At 39.9% G+C, this 20,520-nt stretch overlaps 1 protein-coding gene across 3 annotated transcripts in view; it reads right to left on the reverse strand.

Annotated features, from left to right (window-relative positions):
- DNAAF9 (dynein axonemal assembly factor 9) overlaps window positions 1–20,520 on the reverse strand; it is a 130,562-nt gene that overhangs the window by 70,380 nt on the left and 39,662 nt on the right. For 2 of the 3 annotated variants that reach the window (XM_027069660.2, XM_027069659.2), the window contains exons 8-13: window positions 16,493–16,591; window positions 12,675–12,730; window positions 9,366–9,501; window positions 5,573–5,654; window positions 4,556–4,592; window positions 409–496 (exon numbers count right to left, since the gene is read on the reverse strand). In XM_027069660.2, the coding sequence (XP_026925461.1) occupies window positions 409–496; window positions 4,556–4,592; window positions 5,573–5,654; window positions 9,366–9,501; window positions 12,675–12,730; window positions 16,493–16,591 (498 nt within the window). The remainder of the gene's footprint in view (window positions 1–408; window positions 497–4,555; window positions 4,593–5,572; window positions 5,655–9,365; window positions 9,502–12,674; window positions 12,731–16,492; window positions 16,592–20,520) is intronic. The other variant, XM_027069661.2, reaches the window with a different exon arrangement.

Here is a 20,520-nt window from a genome sequence, read left to right on the forward strand (position 1 = left end):
GCTTGAGAGTCAGTCTCTCTGTCCCTCTCCCCAACTTGCATGCTCTCTCCCTAACATTAAAGAATCAAACTTACCTAACTTTATATTTTTTATTTTTAACTTTTAAAAGGATTTTTTAAAAGCTATTAATTAAAACACTATGCTACAGAATGATTTTCTTTAACACAAAGATCTACAAAGATCTACAAAGAAGTGCTGATTAGTGGTCCTTCGTAGGACAAATGACACTTCGGTCACAGGCAAGAGAAGCCCAGTGCTCTCCAGGCATCTGTGTCTGGTGCCAGCTCCACCGAGGCCCAAGCTCGCACAAAACTGAGTAGTACCAGGTATCCAAAGCCAAAACAGATGGATAGGAAGTTTTACATTGAAATAACTACTAAAGAAAGAGAAACATGGTATTTAAATTACCTTTGTTAGACTGGAAGTTTTAGCATAACATGCAATGCCAGCCAAAACAGCCTCAATAACGGCAGCATACACCTGGGACAAGAGCCTACTTTAGAACAAAAAAATATGGGTTAACTACAGCATCATAAGGTTTCAATAAACGCTGCATGCACATAAATGACATTCCCTAAGGAACTGAATGAGAAAAGTACAAAAACGGAACTCATTGATTTCTAAACCTTTAAGCCATGTGCCCCATACCTGAGATACACTTTGCTCTTACTAAACCATGACAGAAAAGTCAACTCTTCTTAATTCTGCTCAGAAGACCAACCTTCCCTGTTTGTGATCCAACAGAAGAGAACTCTGTGGGCTCCCTAGCCCCTTCAGTGTCATGGTACAGACTTTGCTTTTCCAGGACCAAGCACACCACACCTTCATGTCATCTCCTCCCAGGCCTGCTGTGGGCTGGCTGTTACTGGAATCTCAGGGTAGGAGACCTCAGGGGCAAGAGAGATTACTAGAGAAGATAAGCTCCACTTAAATTCAAATTCCGAGCTGCAGACCACTTTACAAGTAGCTTACCTGCTCTAGAGAATAGAGAATGTTTCTGAGGGGAAACATTCTCTTCCTATAGCCTCCCTGCTCCCTGCCCGCCAATCTTGTTCTTTCTCTTGGACTCCTCACTTCCCAAAGTGATTATAAGGTTTTTTTCCCAAAGTGATTATACGAAGGTTTCTATCTTTGCCAGACTGGGACTGCTATGAAGGTCCCTAGAAAATCCGACACTGGTTCCTCTTAAGCAAAAATTTTCAATCTCCGTATTTTGGGCCAGATAATTCATTGTCATGGGGTCAGTCCTGTGCACTACAGGATGTTTAGCAGCATCCCTGGTCTCTATCCATTAGATGCCAGTAGTACCCCAGTTGGGAAAACAAAAATGTCTCCAGCACTGTCAACCATCTCTGGGAGTCGGGGGTAGGACTGGGGGAAGAGGAGCAGTAAAATTGCCCTTGGTTGAGAATCATGCTTTAGGGGAGGGAGATCCAGGATCTTATCAGGATAATTACAGACAGAAGGGGTTCATTCACAAGGCCCTGAAAAGCAAAGGAGGTGCCTGGCGAGAAAGTGATAAAGCCTTGCCTCAGACTACTACAGAAAAGTCTATTTTTATGCCTGAGAATCTCTTAACAGGTAAAGGAAGGTGACAGGAATTGGAAAGCAGGAAGGAACACAGAAATGATCTGATCTAACTCCTCTGACAGAAGAAGCAAGTAGGGCCTCTGAAGGTGGAATAAGTTGTCCAGGGAACAGAAAACGAATGGCAGACTTGAATTCAGGTCTGATGCCAGCCTGGTGCTTTTCTACTGTGCCATGTCATACTGCCAACTTCTTTAATTTCCTCTTTGGCTCCTGCACCACACCTCCACATTATAGGTAAAGGATTTGAGTTGGGTAGAAGAAAAAAAAAAAGACAGAAAAAGTATACATAACAAAATGATAGCTCCAAGAATCAGCATATCCTGAAGACTGTTGGCCAGGCCATGAGAGAGGGATCCATCCTGGTATGAAGTAGGCCTGGCAGGGACACTGACAATGAGCTTGGCCACTTCCAGGTAAAACCACAATCCTCCACACCTAAACACCAACACCAAAGACATATATATGTCTTCCTCCTTTCCCCACCCAGCTTGATTCAGACATCATTCAGTACCAACACTGTTCAGGTCTCCCCACTCTTGGCCTTCTCCTATACAGTCCTTCAGATAAGAGCTGAATGCAAAGGTACCTGGTTATGGACTCAAAATGGCTTGAATGGGAGGCCCGAGATTCATGACAAGGGAAGAGTCTGCTCCATGCCTAGATGGCACTGCTGTTGCCTTCCCTAGGACTCCACAAGGCCCAAGTTCTACCAGCTCTGTGATTCAGTAAGTCTCCTGATATGGGCCCATGCACCCCTCAATACCAGTCCCTGAAACAGGGCACCAATGTATTTGGTTTAGGAAAAACGCCAAAGATCCAGAATGAAGATCCAGTGGCTAAGCACAGGTGGCATAAAAGTATCAGCAGGTACAAAGCAAGACTATATATACCCATCAACGTATGAGAACGTGGTTGACTTGCTGCTAAAGTGCAGCAAATCCACACATTTAAAAACTGCACAGGGGCTCCTGGGTGGCTCAGTCTGTTGGGCATCTGACTTCGGCTCAGGTCATGATCTCAAGATTCGTGAGTTTGAGCCCCGTGTCAGGCTCTGTGCTGACAGCTCAGAGCCTGGAGCCTGCTTCAGTTTATGTGTCTCCCTCTCTCTGCCCCTCTCCTGCTCGTGCTCTCTCTCTCTCTCTCTCTCCCCCCCTCTCTTAAAGAATAAACAAACATAAACAAATTTTTTTTAAACTGCACACACATTGGGGTGCCTGAGTGGCTCAGTCAGTTGAGTGTCTTCTTGATTTTGGTTCAGGTCATGATCTCATGGATTGTGAGTTTGAGCCCCACATCAGGCTTTGTGCTGATATTGTGGAGTCTGCTTGGGATTCTCTTCCTCTCCCTCTCTTTCTGCCCCTCCCCCTGCTCTTACTCTCTCTTAAAAACAAAACAAAAAATAAAATAAAAAATAAAAAACTTCACACACATTAATTACCACTATACAATACCTAAATGTAGAATTTTTAAAAACCCAGAAAGATACACAGTAAGATATTAAAGGGTAGTGCCAAAGAGGAGGAATTATAGCCGATCTTATTTTCCTTACTTTCTTTTCAGTTTTCCAAATTTTCAGTAGTCTGACTATATTCCTCACATTATATTTTTTCCAATACAGTTTACTGTTTCCTACCCCAGAGGGGTAGGGGTAATTCTGGGAACTACTATAGCCTGAGGATCATATATTTATAAAAAGATCCTTAGATGATTCTCTGTGGCCTGTCACTATTGGCCTTTGGGAAGCACTTGTCTAGACCATAGTAGTTTATGTTGGAATATTTAACTAGGTAATAACAGAACTCTATTATGTTTGTATTTTTAAAGGAAAATTCCTTTTTGGAATTCAATAGTTCCAGCATTGTTATGGATTGAATTGTTTCCTTCTAAAATTCATATTGAAGCTCTAACCCTCAATGTGATTGTATTTGGAGATAGGAACTTTAAGAAGGTCATTAAAGTTAAATGAGATCATAAGAGTAGAGCACTAATCCAGTAGGACTGGTATCCTTATAAGAAGAGGAAGAGACATCAAAGACTTCTGTTTCTCCACTAGAGCACAGAGGACAGGCCAGGTAAAGACACAGCAAAAAGTGGTGGTCTGCAACTCAAGGAGAATGGCCTCACCAGAGACCAACACTGCTGGACCTAGAACTTGGACATTTAGCCTCCAGAACTGTGAGAAAATACATTTCTGCTGTTTAAGCGACCCAATCTCTGATATTTTGTTATGGTAGCCCAAGACTAACACAAACATTAATGAGTTTATTTCTTATCTTCGGTTTCCTGTTATATGTGGGGGGAGAGAAGTTAACACTAGGACCTTTCTAAAGTTGCACAGCCTAAGTTCAAATCCTAGCTCTGATCCCTAAGCCTGAGAGTCAACTCCAAAGGAAACACTGCTCAGACCAGATGGGGTTTCACAGATTCTCCCAATGCATTTTAGGATGTTTTATTTGTGGGAAAGCCTCTGATAAAAAATGTACTATGTAGAAGACATAGAAGAGTCAGGCCATTGAAATGCATGGGTGTGCAGAGAGGAAGTCTCTGAGTTCTGGAGAGAGGAGCACATATCAAAGACAGCAGGACTCCATGCTGAGGGACAGGGGCTGGGAACTAAAGCTCTGCTCACTACTTCACTCTGCTCACTCCCACCCATTGCTGGTCTCAAAGTGGGACAGCCACTTCTTCAGAGTAACTCAACTTTGAGAAAGAAAAAATAAGACAGAGGGACACTTGGGTGGCTCAGTTGGTTGGGTGTCCGACTCTTGATTTTGGCTTGGGTCATGATCTCACGGTTTGTGAGTTCAAGCCCCGCATCGGGCTCTGCACTGGCAGCGTGGAGCTTGCTTGGGATTCTGTCTCCCTTTCCCTCTGCCCCTCCTCCACTTGCTCTGTATCTCTCTCTCTCTCAAAAATAAATAAAAATTAAAAAAAAAGAAAAAAGAAGATAGAAATGAAGACTTACATTTGTTCAGTTTTCTTGGGCAGCTTACTCTCATCACCTGTGAAAAGAGAACCATGAATTAAGTGTGACAAGATCACAAGACATGCAAACATTTCACAAGGAGACTACAATTTCGTAATTTGAAGATGTCAAGAATTACATTTTTTTTTCTTTTGGGTTAAATACAGTACAAGCACACACAAGAGAGAAACCCAGCTTCGCCCGGTATCCTCCTAGTCCTTCACTCCTGACGCTGATTTTGTCACCACTAAACACCAGAGAAGACATGGGGAATTTCAGGCTCTGGAATGTTTTTGCCTTTGTTTTTAATTTTTTTAATTAGGAGGTATAATTAAGTAGGCTCAGTTCTGACTCTTTTATTGTTTCCTTAATTAGCTGACCCTTAATTATCATGCTTCTTTCAGAATCTTCTGGCTTATATGGTAACACCCAGGTAAAAACCTGGTTTCTGCTATACCCTCTGTGGAACAGTGCTGAGATCCTCATTCATTCTAGAGGTTCTTCTCTATACCTCTTTGGATGTCTGCAACTTCTAGTTACCCTAGCAAGGAGAGCAGCTCTAGTGGCCCTAACCTTTCTGGATGGCCCTGCAGCATGGAACACTTGCTCCTGTGAATGTTCCCAGTCCACAGGTAGCCTTCTACCATGGTCCTTCCTCACAGAACAGCAGGCATCTGGCTGAGTCATCCAAAGTCCCACTGTAGCCCACACCTCCTGCTATCCCCTACTAGGACTTACTCATCTTTGCCTTCCATCTGACACTGAGCACATGGTCTCACATATGGTTAGACTATATACATCCTGAGCTGATAACTGTTCCTCCTGAAATACATTCTTTGAGAAATGTGTTAGGCACATCAACTCTCCTTCTGGAATCAGAGAGGGAGTTGGAGGCTGACAAAGTGGGTATCCTAAGCTCCTGAGGAAAGCAGTAAACCGTGAGTCCACTTTTATCTAGTTCATGGGAGAAAGTATTCGTTAGGTAAGTTGATGAGATGATAACTTACAAGAACTTACCCAAGTAAGGAACGTGGGTAGCTCCAAAAAAGTATGTTCTTGAACAGGCAAGGGGCCCCTTTGGTGAGACGCACTGTACTACCTGGATGTCAGAAAAAAGTAAGAGTAAAAAAGGAGCAGGGACTTAGGTGTGTACTGTTAGAGAAATGAAAAGTGTATACTTAATGGAAATCAATTTTATTTCACCAACAGCTGATTTATTATTTTTTAAAGGCACAGAGGAAAAGGTCACGTTTAGCTGTTGTTTTTCCAATGGTATTTTGTGTGTGTGTTTTTAACCTTGGCTACATTGTGAGGTTGCTGTCGGGTCAGCCCATGATGCTAATGAATTCACATCTTAGAAGGAAAAGAGGAAATATGCTTGGATTTTGACTTCCATTAATAGTCTAGAACTTTTACAGTGAGGACCTTGGCCAACATGACAGGCAGATGTTTGGGGGAGCTATAAATTCAAAGAGGGTGCTCCCCAGGTCCCCATCTTCATTTGTATTTCATCTCTATACACAGGCCTTGGAGAAAAGAAAATAAGTTTCCTAGATTTAAAAATTCTTATTCTTCTTTGTTTAGTTCATTTATACAAAAGTAGATAAAGATGTCCTTTTCTCTTGTGAAAATCCAGCATCTCATCAGGGTTCCCAGGATATCAGGTATAAAACAACAACAAAAAAATGCTACTATAGGAGCTAAAGGAAAAGAAATTAGCACAATATATTAAAAAAAAATAGCTAAATGTGACACAAATATTCCTTCTACTCCAATATTTAAGGAAGTCACAAGAGAATGCATGGCATTTTTTCTGTAATATTGTGAACACCATGAATCCAAAGATTTGTATTAAGGACTTGTTATGACTACTCTGTAATTCACCATCATGAACATGATCAATATTGCCATGATCCTAAATAAAAATGCATGTACATATTTCTAATTGTTGGTTAATGGACATATTTCCTCAATAAAACATGTTCCCTAGACTCCAAATTTCTCCTAACTCAAGTTTTTTTTTTAAAGATGCCATGTGTTTCAAACCAGCTTCCTGAGATTATATCATAAATTTGTATAAGTAAATTTCACATCTAATTTACTGATACATTAAAAGAAATCAGTACAAGAGAATTTACATATACAATGTACAACTACTCAGATAATCTGGATTTGCATGTTTTACCTGTCACTGATTAATCTGTAAATTATTCATAAATGGCACAGAAGTGGAAAGGGTAAGTATGTTACACTGAAAAAGAGATGAATGAAGATGAAAGGTCATAATCTCAGACCCCCCACCTCCATCCCAGGACCAAATCTCATATAAGTTCCTTGAACTCATTAAGTTTCTGAGTTTATAAAATAAAGATCCCCAATTATTATACAAAGTTCTACAAAGAACTTGGAAAATTAAAAAAAACTTAATAGATTGTTTTGAAGAGCAGTTGTAGGTGTACAGAAAGAATTAAACCCACAGGTGTGTGTGGCCCTCCCTACATTCTGCAGGAGTCTTCCTCTCTCACTCTAGTCCATATGCAGCCTCCAGGAGTTCATCAAAATTGTTATTTACATGTGGCTTCTGCTCCAGGTAAGCAGACATTGGCTGTGACTCCCTCGATTCACCCCTCTAGATCTTGGAGTGTATTCGCCTTGAGACTTCAGTTCTTTGATGAGCCCAAGAAAAGTTGTTGGTTTTAGGTTTTTTAGCTTTTTTCTTGTAAGGATGGGAGAGATGATTTCTAAGCTCTTTATGTGTTAGCACCGAAAGTGGAAGTCTGCCCTGGATCTTACTGAAATCTTGCACTTTAGTAGCCCTTCTTTGACACTGCTTCTGTGGGTGAATAGGGGAGCACATTGCTTTGTTACCGCCTGGTAGGAGCGTTAAGTCCAGGTTCTCCACACAGACTCTACTGACACCCAGAGAGTGCGCGCGCGCGCGCGTGTGTGTGTGTGTGTGTATGCGCACGCTCGAGAGCGCATGCTCCTTGTTACTGCTGGGCAGAATAGGAGTTTAGGTTCCCCAGTATGCCTCTAGTGACACCACCCTGGCTTGGGAGAGTCACAGACACTATCGGTAAGTGATGGCCTTGTTATAGCTGAGTGGTGGTGGAAGTCCTGACTCTCCACTGGCCTCCAATGATACCACCCCAAGGAAGAACACCTCGTTACTGCTGGATAGTGGTGTACATCCAAGACTCCCCTGTCTCCACTGATACTGCAGGGGGAGGGAGGGTACACTGGTGCCCAGTGGGGATGAAAGTCATGGCCCCCTACTGGGCCTTCTCTAATACTGACAGGGGTGGGGGTAAGGTAATGGTGCCCTGTTACAGCCTGGCAAGGGTGGATATCTAGGCTCTTCACTCAGCTCTTGTTGGCAGGGGTAGATGGAAATATTTTCTGAGGGGTTTGGCAGGAATAGAATAGCTGTTATCTAAAATTTTTTTTTAAATTTTTTGAATGTTTATTATTTTTTGAGAGAGAAAGAGAGCGTGCGTGTGAGCATGAGCGGGGGAGGGGCAGAGAGAGGGAGACACAGAATCTGAAGCAGGCTCCAGGCTCCAAGCTGTCAGCACAGAGCTTGACACGGGGCTCAAATCCACAAACCACGAGATCATGACCTGAGCCGAAGTAAGACGCTTAACTGACTGAGCCACCCAGGCACCCTGAAAGTTTTCTGTCTTGTTAGGCTGTCCCCTTCCTAGTCCTTCCACCAGAGAAAAGAGGCTTTACTTAGGGCTTTCTAGGTCTGTGCCTATTGGCATTTCTGGGTTGTCAGCTTTCCAATATCCAGTCTGGGATATATAGGCAAAAAGGAAGCCCAGAAAACTCACTGCCATTTTATCCCTTTGGTCCTAAGGTCCTCAGCCAGCCTACTTCTTCTACCTTCCTGTGTTTCTTTTATATATAGTGTCCAGGGTTTTTAGTTGTACTTAGCAGAAGGAATAGGAAGAAGTAGGTCTACTCCATCTTCCCAGAGGCAGAAATCAGCTAGTCTCCTTAAGTTTTAATTTAACATGTAGAGTCAACAAATAAGATTACACAAAGAAGCCTATGCCATTTGGCATTTTCTGTATATTCCAAGGGTGCTCTGGGTGGGGGGAGGTTGAAATGAGGCCTGAGCCCTCCCATTACAGGGCAGTAAGATCCTGACAGCATATCTATTCGAGCAGCCCTATGTTCCTGACTGGCTTGGAGACAGATTTGAGGTTTCAGTCCAGAGAGACTAGGTCTCATGTTCTCCAGTCAAAACTAAACAATAGTACCTACCTCCCCAGCTTTCCTGATTGTCAGGAACATTCTGAAAATAATCAAAATTCCATGGACTTTTACAATCACTAGAGTCTCACATTTCAGTCTAATGTTTCCTTTAAAAGAATATAGTAGACAATTTACCACCAAATGCAAAAGTCTTCTCCCTGGCACCCTCAATACAAGAACAGTGACCCTCAAGGTTTATGTCCTGAAATGTAACAGTTAAGACAAAACAAACTTAGGCTTGGATGACTCTATTTCCAAGTTAATTTAAAATTCTTATTCTACTGACAATACTACTATGACAACTTAAAGAGTTTGGTTTGTGGAAGTATTTTTTTAACCTTTTTCCTTCAAATATTTAAAAATTAACTATGATGTTTTCAAATTATACCTAGTACTTCTATAAATACAGTCAGTTTGCAATCACTTCACTCCAAAACAACTTCAAGTTCAAGGTTAAATCAATACACTAACCAGAAAGGTTACCCTTAACTTCCCCTCTTTCCTATTTAATAATAAAACCAATTAAACACCAGGTAGTCAAGCCACTCACCATGTGTTTGGCAAAGCTCCCACTGGGACCAGTGCTGCGTACCAGGTGCCCTTCAGAAGGGAAGTTAAAGTTGCCAGCGTTCAGGTTTTCTCGTGTGGAGTGATTACCAAAGAGAACAAATGGCTGCCTATTAGGGCTAGAGTGGCAAACCAGAAATGTGATTAGAAAAGAGATTCCTGGCCAGGACAATTTCCCAGTGAGTGGGTTCTTGGGGTTTTCAGAGTGGTGTCCTGCGGTCTGAACAAAGTGGTCAATACAGCCCCCCTAACACTCCCTACTGGGTGGGAATGGATGCCAGATGTCTCTGACTCCTCCTACTGACCCATAGAGATCATTTAGGGACATAACTAAATCCAAGCCAGGTTTATATTTTCAGCTTGTCCTACTTCTTAAGGAGAAAGTTCTGTAAGTCTGCTGTCCATGGTACAGAGACGGAGCAAGAATCCAGTTTCACACAATAGCATTTTAGTGGAAACAGAAATTTTAAAGGATGATAGCAGTTGTGATAGACTGTAGGCAGACAACAGAGGCATTAACTATTTGGAGTAGCTTTTAGGATGGGAAGAGGAGAGTAGGGCTACGAATGTCCTCACTACCACATCCACCTGACTTGCATGTGTCCCCTTCTTCTGTCTCCTCTCTTGGTTAGACTTGTCTTTTTGTGGTTTTTTTTGTTGTTGTTGTTGCTGTTACTTTCTTTTTTCTCAGCCCACTTCAACTGACCCCCTCAGTCATTTCACTCAAATTACTCTTGCAAAAGTCACCAAATGACTTTCACGTAGCAAATAGCCAATCCACTAGGCAGCCTTCAGCCTGCCCCTCCTTGGGTCTCTCAGAAGCACCGGACACCCTTTCCCTGCAAAAGCTGTTGCTTCTCAGTCTCCTTCATCAGCCATTCTCCTCTTCTATCTGCCTCAGAATATTCCTAGGGTTTTACTTTCAGCTATCTGCCTCTCCTCTCCTCTTTCATGATCTACCCCACTATACCTGTTCCCCTGGAATCAGTATCCATCCAAGGACTGAGCCAGACCTGAGAGGCCCCCTTAGGCCTCCTTAACTTCTTCTGCCCCTAACCCTCTAAATCCAATCAATCAACTCACTAGTTGTCCATTTCCCTCAATCCACATGGTTACAAGCCTCGTCCATGCTGCCATCATTTCCTCCCTAGACAACTAGAATGCTTCCGCACAGCTACCCTGCTTCCACTCTCGCTCTCCTACAGTCTCTTCTCCACAATGCAGAGAGCACAACCTTTTACACATGCAAAGACTGTAATGCCTTTATGTTATTTTCAGGAGGACTGAAATCTTTCACATGGTGAAAGATGATCTACATTCAACTTCTTTGGCTCCACGAAAGGCCACTCTCCTCCAACTCCTATGTCCCACCAAACTCATCCTCTTTTATGTTTCTTATGTTCTCATCTCAGGGTGCTTTTCTCCCTTTTTTTTTTTTTTTTTAAAGATTTTACTTTAAAGTAATCTCTACACCTCATGTGGGGCTTGACTCCACAACCCCAAGATGAAGAGTCACACGCTCCACTGACAGCCAACCCAGGAGCCCCTCCCTTAATTATCTTTGCTCATCATTCAGATTTCCTCCCAGAGGAGTCCATGCTCCCAGCTATGGTCTTCACAGTACCAAGTTCTTTTTTCCTTCATGGCACCAGAGTTTGTAATTATATTTTTTTGTGAGGTTGCTTGATTAAGGTCTTATTTCTCCACCACACTATATACTCACTCCATGAGGGCAAAGACCATGACTAGTTTATTTTTGAATTTTAATTTTTTAGAAATGTAATCTCTATGCCCAACTTGGGGCTCAAAATCATGACCATGCTCTACCAACTGAGCCAGCTGGGCATCCCCATGGCTGGTTTACTTTTTAACCATGTTTCTCTTGTCTAATATGTCATATGTTCTCAACAACAGTCAGTGACTAAAGGGCATTTTTATTTTCTTTTATTATTATTTTTTTAATGTTTATTTATTTTTGAGGTGGGGGAGGGGCAGAGAGAGAGAGGGAGACACAGAATCCGAAGCAGGCTCCAGGCTCTGAGCTGTCAGCACAGAGCCTGACCTGGGGCTCGAACTCACGAACCATGAGATCATTACCTAAGCCGAACTGTGGGACACTTAACTGACTGAGCCACCCAGGCGCCCCAAGGGTATTTTTAAAAAATAGTTTCTGCTATGTATTGAATGTATCCCCACAAAATTCATAGGTTAAAATCCTAACCCCAAAGCGATGGTATTAGGAGGTATAGCCTTTGGGAGGTGATTAAGCCATAAGGGCAGATCCCACATGAATGGTATTATAAAAAAGGCTCTTATAAAAGAGGTCTGAGAGATCCCTTGCCCTTTCTGCCATGTGAGTTTACAGTGAAATGAGGAAGCAGGCCTTCATCAGACACTGGATCTCACAGTGCCATGATCTTGGACTTCCTAGCCTCCAAACTGTGGGAAATAAATGTTTTTTTGTTTATAAACCACCCAGTTTATGGAATTTTTGTCATGGTAGCTAAAACAGATTAAGACAGTTTCCTTTATCCCTGATCCTTTCCTTAAATTGCCCTTAGTGTGTGTCACGTGGAAAAGTGTTTACATTTCTTTGTATTATTCTTAAAAATACCTCCTTAAGCTTCAGGCAAACAGGGGCTCTTAAAAGTAAACATAACTGATTTTTCTTCTGAAGCTTAATTCAAGTTAAGTGACTCTTCAACCAGTGTAATCTGTCTCATTTCACACTGGATTGGAATTAGGAAATAAAAGAGAGGAAAAATCTACTTTGATCTACTTTGATCCCATCCCAGGCTGGGCCCTCCGGATTACCATGACAAAGAGAGGTGCTAAAGGAAAAACCACAAGAAAACAAAATGCAGCAACCCTGATACTCTCTTGTCTTCCTGGGGCTGGACCTTTATTGCCAGAGCCCTTTTACTCTCCACAAATGAGGATCCCTGCCCAGCCCATGGACATCCTACTTCCTAGCTTTCCTGGGGTAGGGATGGAATATAAAATTCCTTTCTTAAGATTCCAGCAAGCTACAATGTTTTAAAAACTAGTTTGCTATAAATCTATATTAATATATATATACATACACACACACACACATACATATACACACATATACACAAAAGCAGTGAAATGGACGATTTTTCAGAGTATGCATTTCTTAACCTATGATGACTAAAGTCAGTCTATATTTTCCTGACTCTACCTTCTGGACTTAGATGCTCCCTCACATCCACTTCCCTTGTTAAACCCCATTTCTCTAACATCATTCACCTTTCTTCCCCAAGAAACCTACCTGTTTTCAGTTATATGGCTGGAGATCATTCCATGACTGAAGTAACTTCTGAATGGCTAAAAAAGAAGCCAACACTGTATTATATCACAATTTTATAAAACAATCACAAATCTCTCATATATATATGTGCATAGGTATAGAGTGTGTATGTGTGTATTGGAAAGAGAGAATGAGAGAGAGAGAGAGAGAGAGAGAGAGAGGTGTTTATAGATTATTGTAAGAACATGGAAGGACATATGTGGTAGAAAGCAACATGAATTTGGGGGACAAGTAACTAACAAACAGCAACAGAAATAGACAAATGGCTGCAAGAGAAAAAGAAAGGTAAAGAAAAATTCTTGTCAAATTTTATGATTTAATTATTGAAACAAAATTGGACCAACCATTATCTATGGTCCAAGATACTAATAATGTAGGAATTTTCCCTTCTATTAAAAATTTGTTTTTCTACATTTCTTTTTTTTAATGTTTATTTTTGAGAAAGAGAAAGTGAGCAAGCACACGCTGGGGCAGAGAGAGGAGGACAGAGGATCCAAAGCAGACTCTGTGCCAACAGCAGAGAGCCCAACATGGGCTTGAACCCACGAACCATGAGATCATCACCTGAGCTGGTCAGACACTGAACCCACTAGCCACCCAGGCACCCCTGTTTTTCTACATTACTAATAAGGGAATATACATTAATTCTAACATACTAATTTAAAATCAGCATTAAGAGAGAATCCACAGAACTTAGAAATACACAGAAAGTTTCCCAGGAAAGCACAGAAGTATTTCTCAGCATTGGTATGTAAAGTGCTAGGCTAAACACTAACCAAAAATTGATACTCAGGGACTATGTCAAAAGGGTCAAAATTTCAAAATACAATTTTAATCCTCTTAAAAAACATCTATTGTTTACCTCTTGCTCTGATTATATAAGTAATATATGCTTATTTTAAAATATAACAATCTAAGAACTGTTAACTTTCTGGTAAATTTTCTTCCTATCTTTTTTCTATGGTACATCCATAGCATATGGCTGTACCAAAGTTTATTAAATAGCCCTCTATTCTTAGAAACCTATGTTTCTTATATCATAATACTACAATAAGCAACTTTTCATAAGTTTTATTTGCAGCTTTGATTATTTTCTTAAAGCAGATATGGAAATGAAATTATACAGTAAAAAGGCAAAACTATATTGCCAAATTGTTTTTCAAAAAAGTTTTATCAATATACACTTCCACTTACCATACATGAGTGTGCCTATCTCAAGGTAAACTCATAAGCACTGTCGATTAAATGTCCATTTAAAAATATATTTTCCAACTCAATAAATGAAAAATGGTACCTCACTGCAGCTGTATTATACATTCCTTTGATTTCTAATGAAATAGAGTATATATTCAAATATGTTCAATGGCTACCTGGATTTCCCTTTGGTAATTAACTGTTTACATCCTCTGGATGTTCATCAATTGGAGTTTTGGTGTTTACAGATCTTACTGATCTGTAAAAACTCTCTCTATATTAAAATAATAGCTATATTTTACTGAGGTTTACCTCTACTGTGATAGACACTTAAATGTATTATCTCAAGTAATCCTAATAACCTATGAGGATCATTCGATCACTATTTCCTCTAGTTCCGTTAATAATACTGTACTAATACTAAAACAGGAAAAAAACATATGAAAATAAAATATAAAGTGGCCTTCAAACATGAAAAAAAGTTCAAGCTTACTCATTATTAGAAAAATACAAATTAAAATAATACTGACATACCATTTCTTATCTACGAGATGGTGAGAAATTAAAAAGTGTGACAATACATCCTGTTGGTGAGGCTGTGGTGTAACAGGCACTCTCATATACAGCTGGTGGGAATGCAAATTGGTCAACCCTTCTGAAGAGAAATTTGGCAATAGCTAACACAACTAGATGTGCACTTACCTTGTGACCCAGCAATCGCATTACTAGGTATACAAACCTCCAACAATATGAAAATACATAAGCACAAAGTTATTTACTATGGCACTGTTTGCAATGGCAGAATATTGAAAACAACCTAAATAAGCACACATAAGAGAACAGCTGAATAAATTACAAATCCACACAGTAGTATACTATGAATCATAACAAAGAATGAGAAGATCTCAATGAACTGACTTGGAGAAAGTTGCAGGATATTTTCTTGTTAAGTGAAAAAGTGAAAATGACTACATGTATGTTGCCCTTCAATGAAAAAAACAAGAGGACACAAGAAAATACACACGTATCTGCTCATGTGTGCAAAAGATAAAAAAAGACAAATCAGAAATGAAGAGATTTGTTATCTACTGGTAGTAGAGTAGGTGGAAAATGGTGGAGTGAGGGAGTGAATGAGAAGGAGGTGATAGGAAACAAGGAGTGACATGTCACAGAATATACCTTTTTGAGTATCTTTTACTCTAGGAACCACAGTAATGAGAGAAAAAATAATCCAGAAAACTAAAAAGGGCACTGGTGAAATGTGGGACTACTTCATGTGGCCTAATATAGAGGTAACTAGAGTCTCTGAAAAAAAAGATGGACAGAAAAAATATCTGAATAAATAATGGCCAAAAACTTCCCAAACGAGATGAAAACTATGAATCCACAGATCCAAGAAGCTCAACAAGAGCCAAGCGCAAGAAACATAAAGAAAATTATAGTGAGACACATCAGAATCAACTCAAAACCAGTAAAAAAAAAAAAAAAAAAGAGAAAATCTTAAAAGCTGCTAGAGGGGGAAAAAAAACCAGTTATACAGAGAGGAACAAAGATAAAGACGAAAGAACAGACCATCAGAAACAATGCAAGTGAGAAGACAGTGGAACAGTATCTTCCAGGTACAAAAAGGAAAAGACAGTCAACCAAGAATTCTATACGTGGCAAAATGTCTCCCAAAAATGAAGGTGAAATACAGATATTTTTTCAGACCTATACAAGTTGGAAGAATTCATCATCAGAAGGTTTTCACTATGAAACATATTAATGGACACTTCAGGGAGAAGGAAATCATACCAAATGGAAATCTGGATCGTCACAAAGGAATGAAGAGCATCAAAAACAGTAACTACATGGGCAAATATGTAAGATTTTTTTTTATTACTTAAATCTTTTTAGAAAGGATTAAAACGAGATTAAAAAGAGAACTGACTGCTTAAACAAAAATAATAGCAATGTGTTGGTGGCGTTTATAACATATGTAAAAGTGAGATGCATGACAACAAAGGTCAACACCAGCTCCAAAGATCAGGAGTCAGTGTAGCACAGGGGAGCTGAGGACTGGCGTGCAAAACCAAAGTAGGCTCAAGTACAAGCTCAAGATTTGTCTTCTGATCCTTCTTACTGACTAGTTTTGGGCACTGGCCTATGCCTCGGTTCTTGATTTAGATACCACTGTTTACTCCTGGAGTGAATCTTACCCTGAATCTTGTAACTTCACCATTGTTTGCATGGAAAAAAAAATTTACCTAGAGACTCAACTGACAAAGGTGTGCTACTCACATGTGGAAAATTATGTCTAGGCTTATCAACTACTGCCCAATAGAATTCCTTGCTGACAGAGGTATCATGACACTGAAAAATGACTATCCATCTTATATAGGAGCTGGTACCAAACATCCAACTTCCTTATAGATGTTGGTAGGTTGGCATGGGGGTTAAAGACTTCTATACAGCATACAACAAAGCATAAGGAAAGAATAAATATTAGGATCGGTAGTGTTGTATTCTGAAAAAATTAACAAAACAAAAATAGAAACAATAAGTTAATCAGGTTTTTCTTTCTCTTTGACCCTTCCCTTACATACCTCACCCGCTTGAGATTCAGAAAGTTCCAGCAGGAAAGGAATTTCTGTATCAAAATTAGCAAAGAAGCTAGTCCACTGATGTTCAAAAGCCACCAAATCCTATGAAGAAAATGAAAAGGATAATGCATTTGGTTATATTAAGAAGTACTTTAGAAACATGAATCAGATCTCAAGTACTTTAGAATCATGAATCAGATCTCAAAATACCAGACTGTTTAAATGTTTTAAAAGTTAACAGCAGGGGAGCCTGTTGTGGCTCAGCTGGTTAAGCATCAGACTTCAACCCAAGTCATGATCTCATGGTTTGTGAGTTCAAGTCCCACATCAGGTTTGAGCTGTCAGCACAGAGCCTGCTTCAGATCCTCTGTCTCCATTCTCTCTGCACCTCCCCCACTCGCCCTCTCTCTCAATAAATAAACATTTAAAAAAGTTAACAGCAAACTACAGATACATGTTACAACATAGATGAACCTCAAAAACATTATGTCAAGTGAAAGAGGCCAGATATAAATGACCACCTGGTGTATTCTCCATTTATATGAAATATACAGAAAAGGCCAATCTATAGAGACAGAAAGTAGATCAGTGATTTGAATGAGGAACAGAGACTGACTGCAAGTGAACACAAGGGAATTTTCTGCGTTGATGAAAGAATTCTAAAATTCGATTATGGTGATGGTTGTACAACTCTGTAAATTTCACTAAAAACTACTGAATTGTACATTTAAATAGGCAAATTTTATGGTATATAAATTATAGCATAATAAAATTGTTTAAAAAAAAGGGGGGCAGTAATGGCCACTCCAATGCCTTAGCAATGCCTTTAGCAATCTTTGTTGGAAAGAGGGACCTATTTATGATGTATCTTAAAGATGGTACATCCTGTGCCAAAAGGGTCACATGAGTGGAGCTTTAAGGACAAGTTAGATGACCTTAGTTAGAAGTTGGTTGGTGCCATGGGTGGCCCAGAGCCCTCTCCTCCCTTACACCCTCCCCCAGTGGCAGTGGGAGGATTGTGAAACTGTGTGCCCTTCCCAGTTGACTCTCCTCTTTGTGCAACCTCTTTCCTTCCCCACCCCGGCTACTTTTCAGCCTCCTCTCTGAACTCATTCTGGCTCCCAGTCACCACACATTGCTTTGTGCTACTGGCTTTCCTTTAAAACATCATCAGTTAACCAAAAAAAAAAAAAAAAAAAAAAAAAATCATCTATGAGTTGCTTAAGACACTCAAATAGTATCCTTGTCTTATTCTGAAGTTGCTGATAATTTGTACTGAGATAAGTTATCTTCACTGCCCATCTCACAGTTTAAGTGTCTGTATGTTGGGCGCTGGCCTAGTGCCTTGCTCACAGCAGGCATTCTGTTTGCTGCATTAAAACTTACTAGCTGGATTTATGCTCTCCTCCATTCTTCTCTCCCAGTAGGGGATAAGCAAGTACTCAGACCTATGGGCTCCGTGTTAGCCAGGTATTGAGTCTACTGGCCCTAGGCATACAGCACAATGGACCCCTGCTGGGAATTCTTAGTGTAAACAACATTCTTACTAATGGCTCCGCTGCTTGTTGCCCAGATGATCTATATTTTATTTATAAATAAATACAGAAGTATATGTGTATATGTATCTAAAATTATTTTAAGTAATCACATGGGTGACAGTGCTGATACTGCTTTCTGAATATGTTTTATATATAATTTGGGATAAAAAAATCAGGTATACATGTGAGAATATTTGTATATACATATGGAGAGAAAGACACACACAGAGAATTTCCTACCTCTATCCACTGAAGAGATATAGAAACAATGACCAAACCAGTACCAATGAGCATTCGCAGCACCTACATTGTTGTGCTAAAATACCACTCCCCAAACAAACTAGAACTTATTAGAGAAATGACGATTCCAGACCTGGGACAGGAAATGTATAAGAGAACCCAGGAATCTCTTATCGTAGTATATGGCAAGGAAGTTATCAAGGACTATTAGGGTTGTGTCAAAACAATTTGTAACCAACTTTAAGTGAGCTACTACCCAAAGATGAAACAAGCTGAACATCAGCAAAGATGGTAACTGCACTGGATAAAAACACATCAAATAGGTTTAAATCTATGAGTTCAAAATGAGATATACTAAAAAGAACTAATTGGTTACTTTTAGGAATGGTTGGGAACCAACTTTATTTTGAAAATTGATAAATAAAAGCAAGAATTCAAACAACTATCCTGTTCTTCCCACATGAACTCCACCACTGCATAACCAAATGGCAAGCTGAATTATTTCTCTTTAGAGAATATAAATGAAGAAGGAATTATAGAATTGGAATACTACCATTTTACAATGGTGAATTAAGGATCTAATTAATCAATTAAAGACCTAAGGACCGTACATCAGCGACTGTTCACAAAATTAAAAGAGATTCAATTACACATATATACTTCTTGTAAAGAATACCCTCTCAGAAGTAGTTTTCCCTCCAAAAATCATTCCTGACACTGATTAAACCTCTAGATTCAATTACCAATAATATGGAAATACAGAAGATAGGGAAAATGTTAAACTACATGATAGGAATGTGATCAACAAATCCCAATGAGGATAACTATAAAACAAATGATCTGATTTCCTTAATAAATAGTTAAGTGGAGGTAGGGACAAAAAGAACCTATAGATTAAAAGAAACCTAAACACACACACAGGCAAAGTTAAACTATGTATATAGTATACATAGTATACAAAGTATAACTAGCATTACACATGAAGCACATTTGGAAGCACATTTTGATGATAAAATTGCAAAGAAAAGTAGGGGTCATTGCCATAGAATTCATGATAGTGTTATTCTTCGGGGAGTAGGAAAGAGGTGGTGGGTTTGACAAAAAGCACTCAGACTGCTTCTGGGGTGGCAAGACTCTGTTGCTTTGCTTTATAATGACTTATTAAATTACATATTCGTTTTATGTTCTTTTCTGAGTCTGTGTTAATAAAAAGTCTTTAAAAACAGACAAACAAGTAATATACATTTATTACAGAAACTCAGAAAATCTAGAACAAAAATCACTGTTAACATTTTGGAAAATATGGGGCACCTGGATGGCTCAGTCAGTTAAGCGTCCGACTTCGGCACAGGTCATGATCTCACAGCTCATGAGTTCGAGCCCTCTGTGCTGACAGCTCAGAGCCTGGAGCCTGCTTCAAAATCTGTCTCCTTCTCTCTTTGCCCCTCCCCCACTCGCATATTTTCTCTCTCTCTCTCTCTCTCAAAAAAGGAATAAACACTAAAAAAAATTAAAAGGAAAAACATTTTGGAAAATGTTCTCATTCGATTTTTACAGACGTATTATATATATATATATATATATATATATATATATATATATATATATACACACAAACACACACACACACAAAATATGTGCATGTATTTTTAAGTTTGTTTATTTTGAGAGAGAGCAAGCTCGACCACAAGTGGGGGAAGGGCCGAAAGAAGGAGAGACAGAATCCCAAGCAGGCCCTGCGCCATCAGCTCAGAGCCCAATGAGGGGCTCCAACTTAGGAACTGCGAGATCATGACCTGAGCCAAGATCAAGAGTCTGATGCTTAACCGACTATGCTACCCAGGCAACCCCAAATATGTGCCTATTTGTAACTGGAAATCTACAATTATCTGGGTCAGACTGTCCTACCCTACCACCTCTGTGCCTTGGCCCAGTAAACCAGACCTCCTGAGTTTGGGATCCTGACCTGCTGCTATCAGGTCTAATCAGTGCCCCTGATCCAGGGTCCAAGATAGTCTATGTGTTTTAGAGAATACACGAAAAAAGATGGAGCACTCTGTTCCAAAAAATTTCCCCGAGGGAGCCAGGTGTGTTAGTACTAATTACAGAATAAGATAGAATGAATCATTAAATACTGCTTTCAGCTCCATGCTAGGAGTGAAATGAAAGATGCAATGAATTCTCATATTAAAAATAACTAGCATTATACATGGAATGCCCACATAAATGCGTGCGCGCGCGCACACACACACA

The sequence above is a fragment of the Acinonyx jubatus genome, chromosome A3 (genome assembly GCF_027475565.1).
Source record: "Acinonyx jubatus isolate Ajub_Pintada_27869175 chromosome A3, VMU_Ajub_asm_v1.0, whole genome shotgun sequence".
Classification (NCBI taxonomy): domain Eukaryota; kingdom Metazoa; phylum Chordata; class Mammalia; order Carnivora; family Felidae; genus Acinonyx; species Acinonyx jubatus.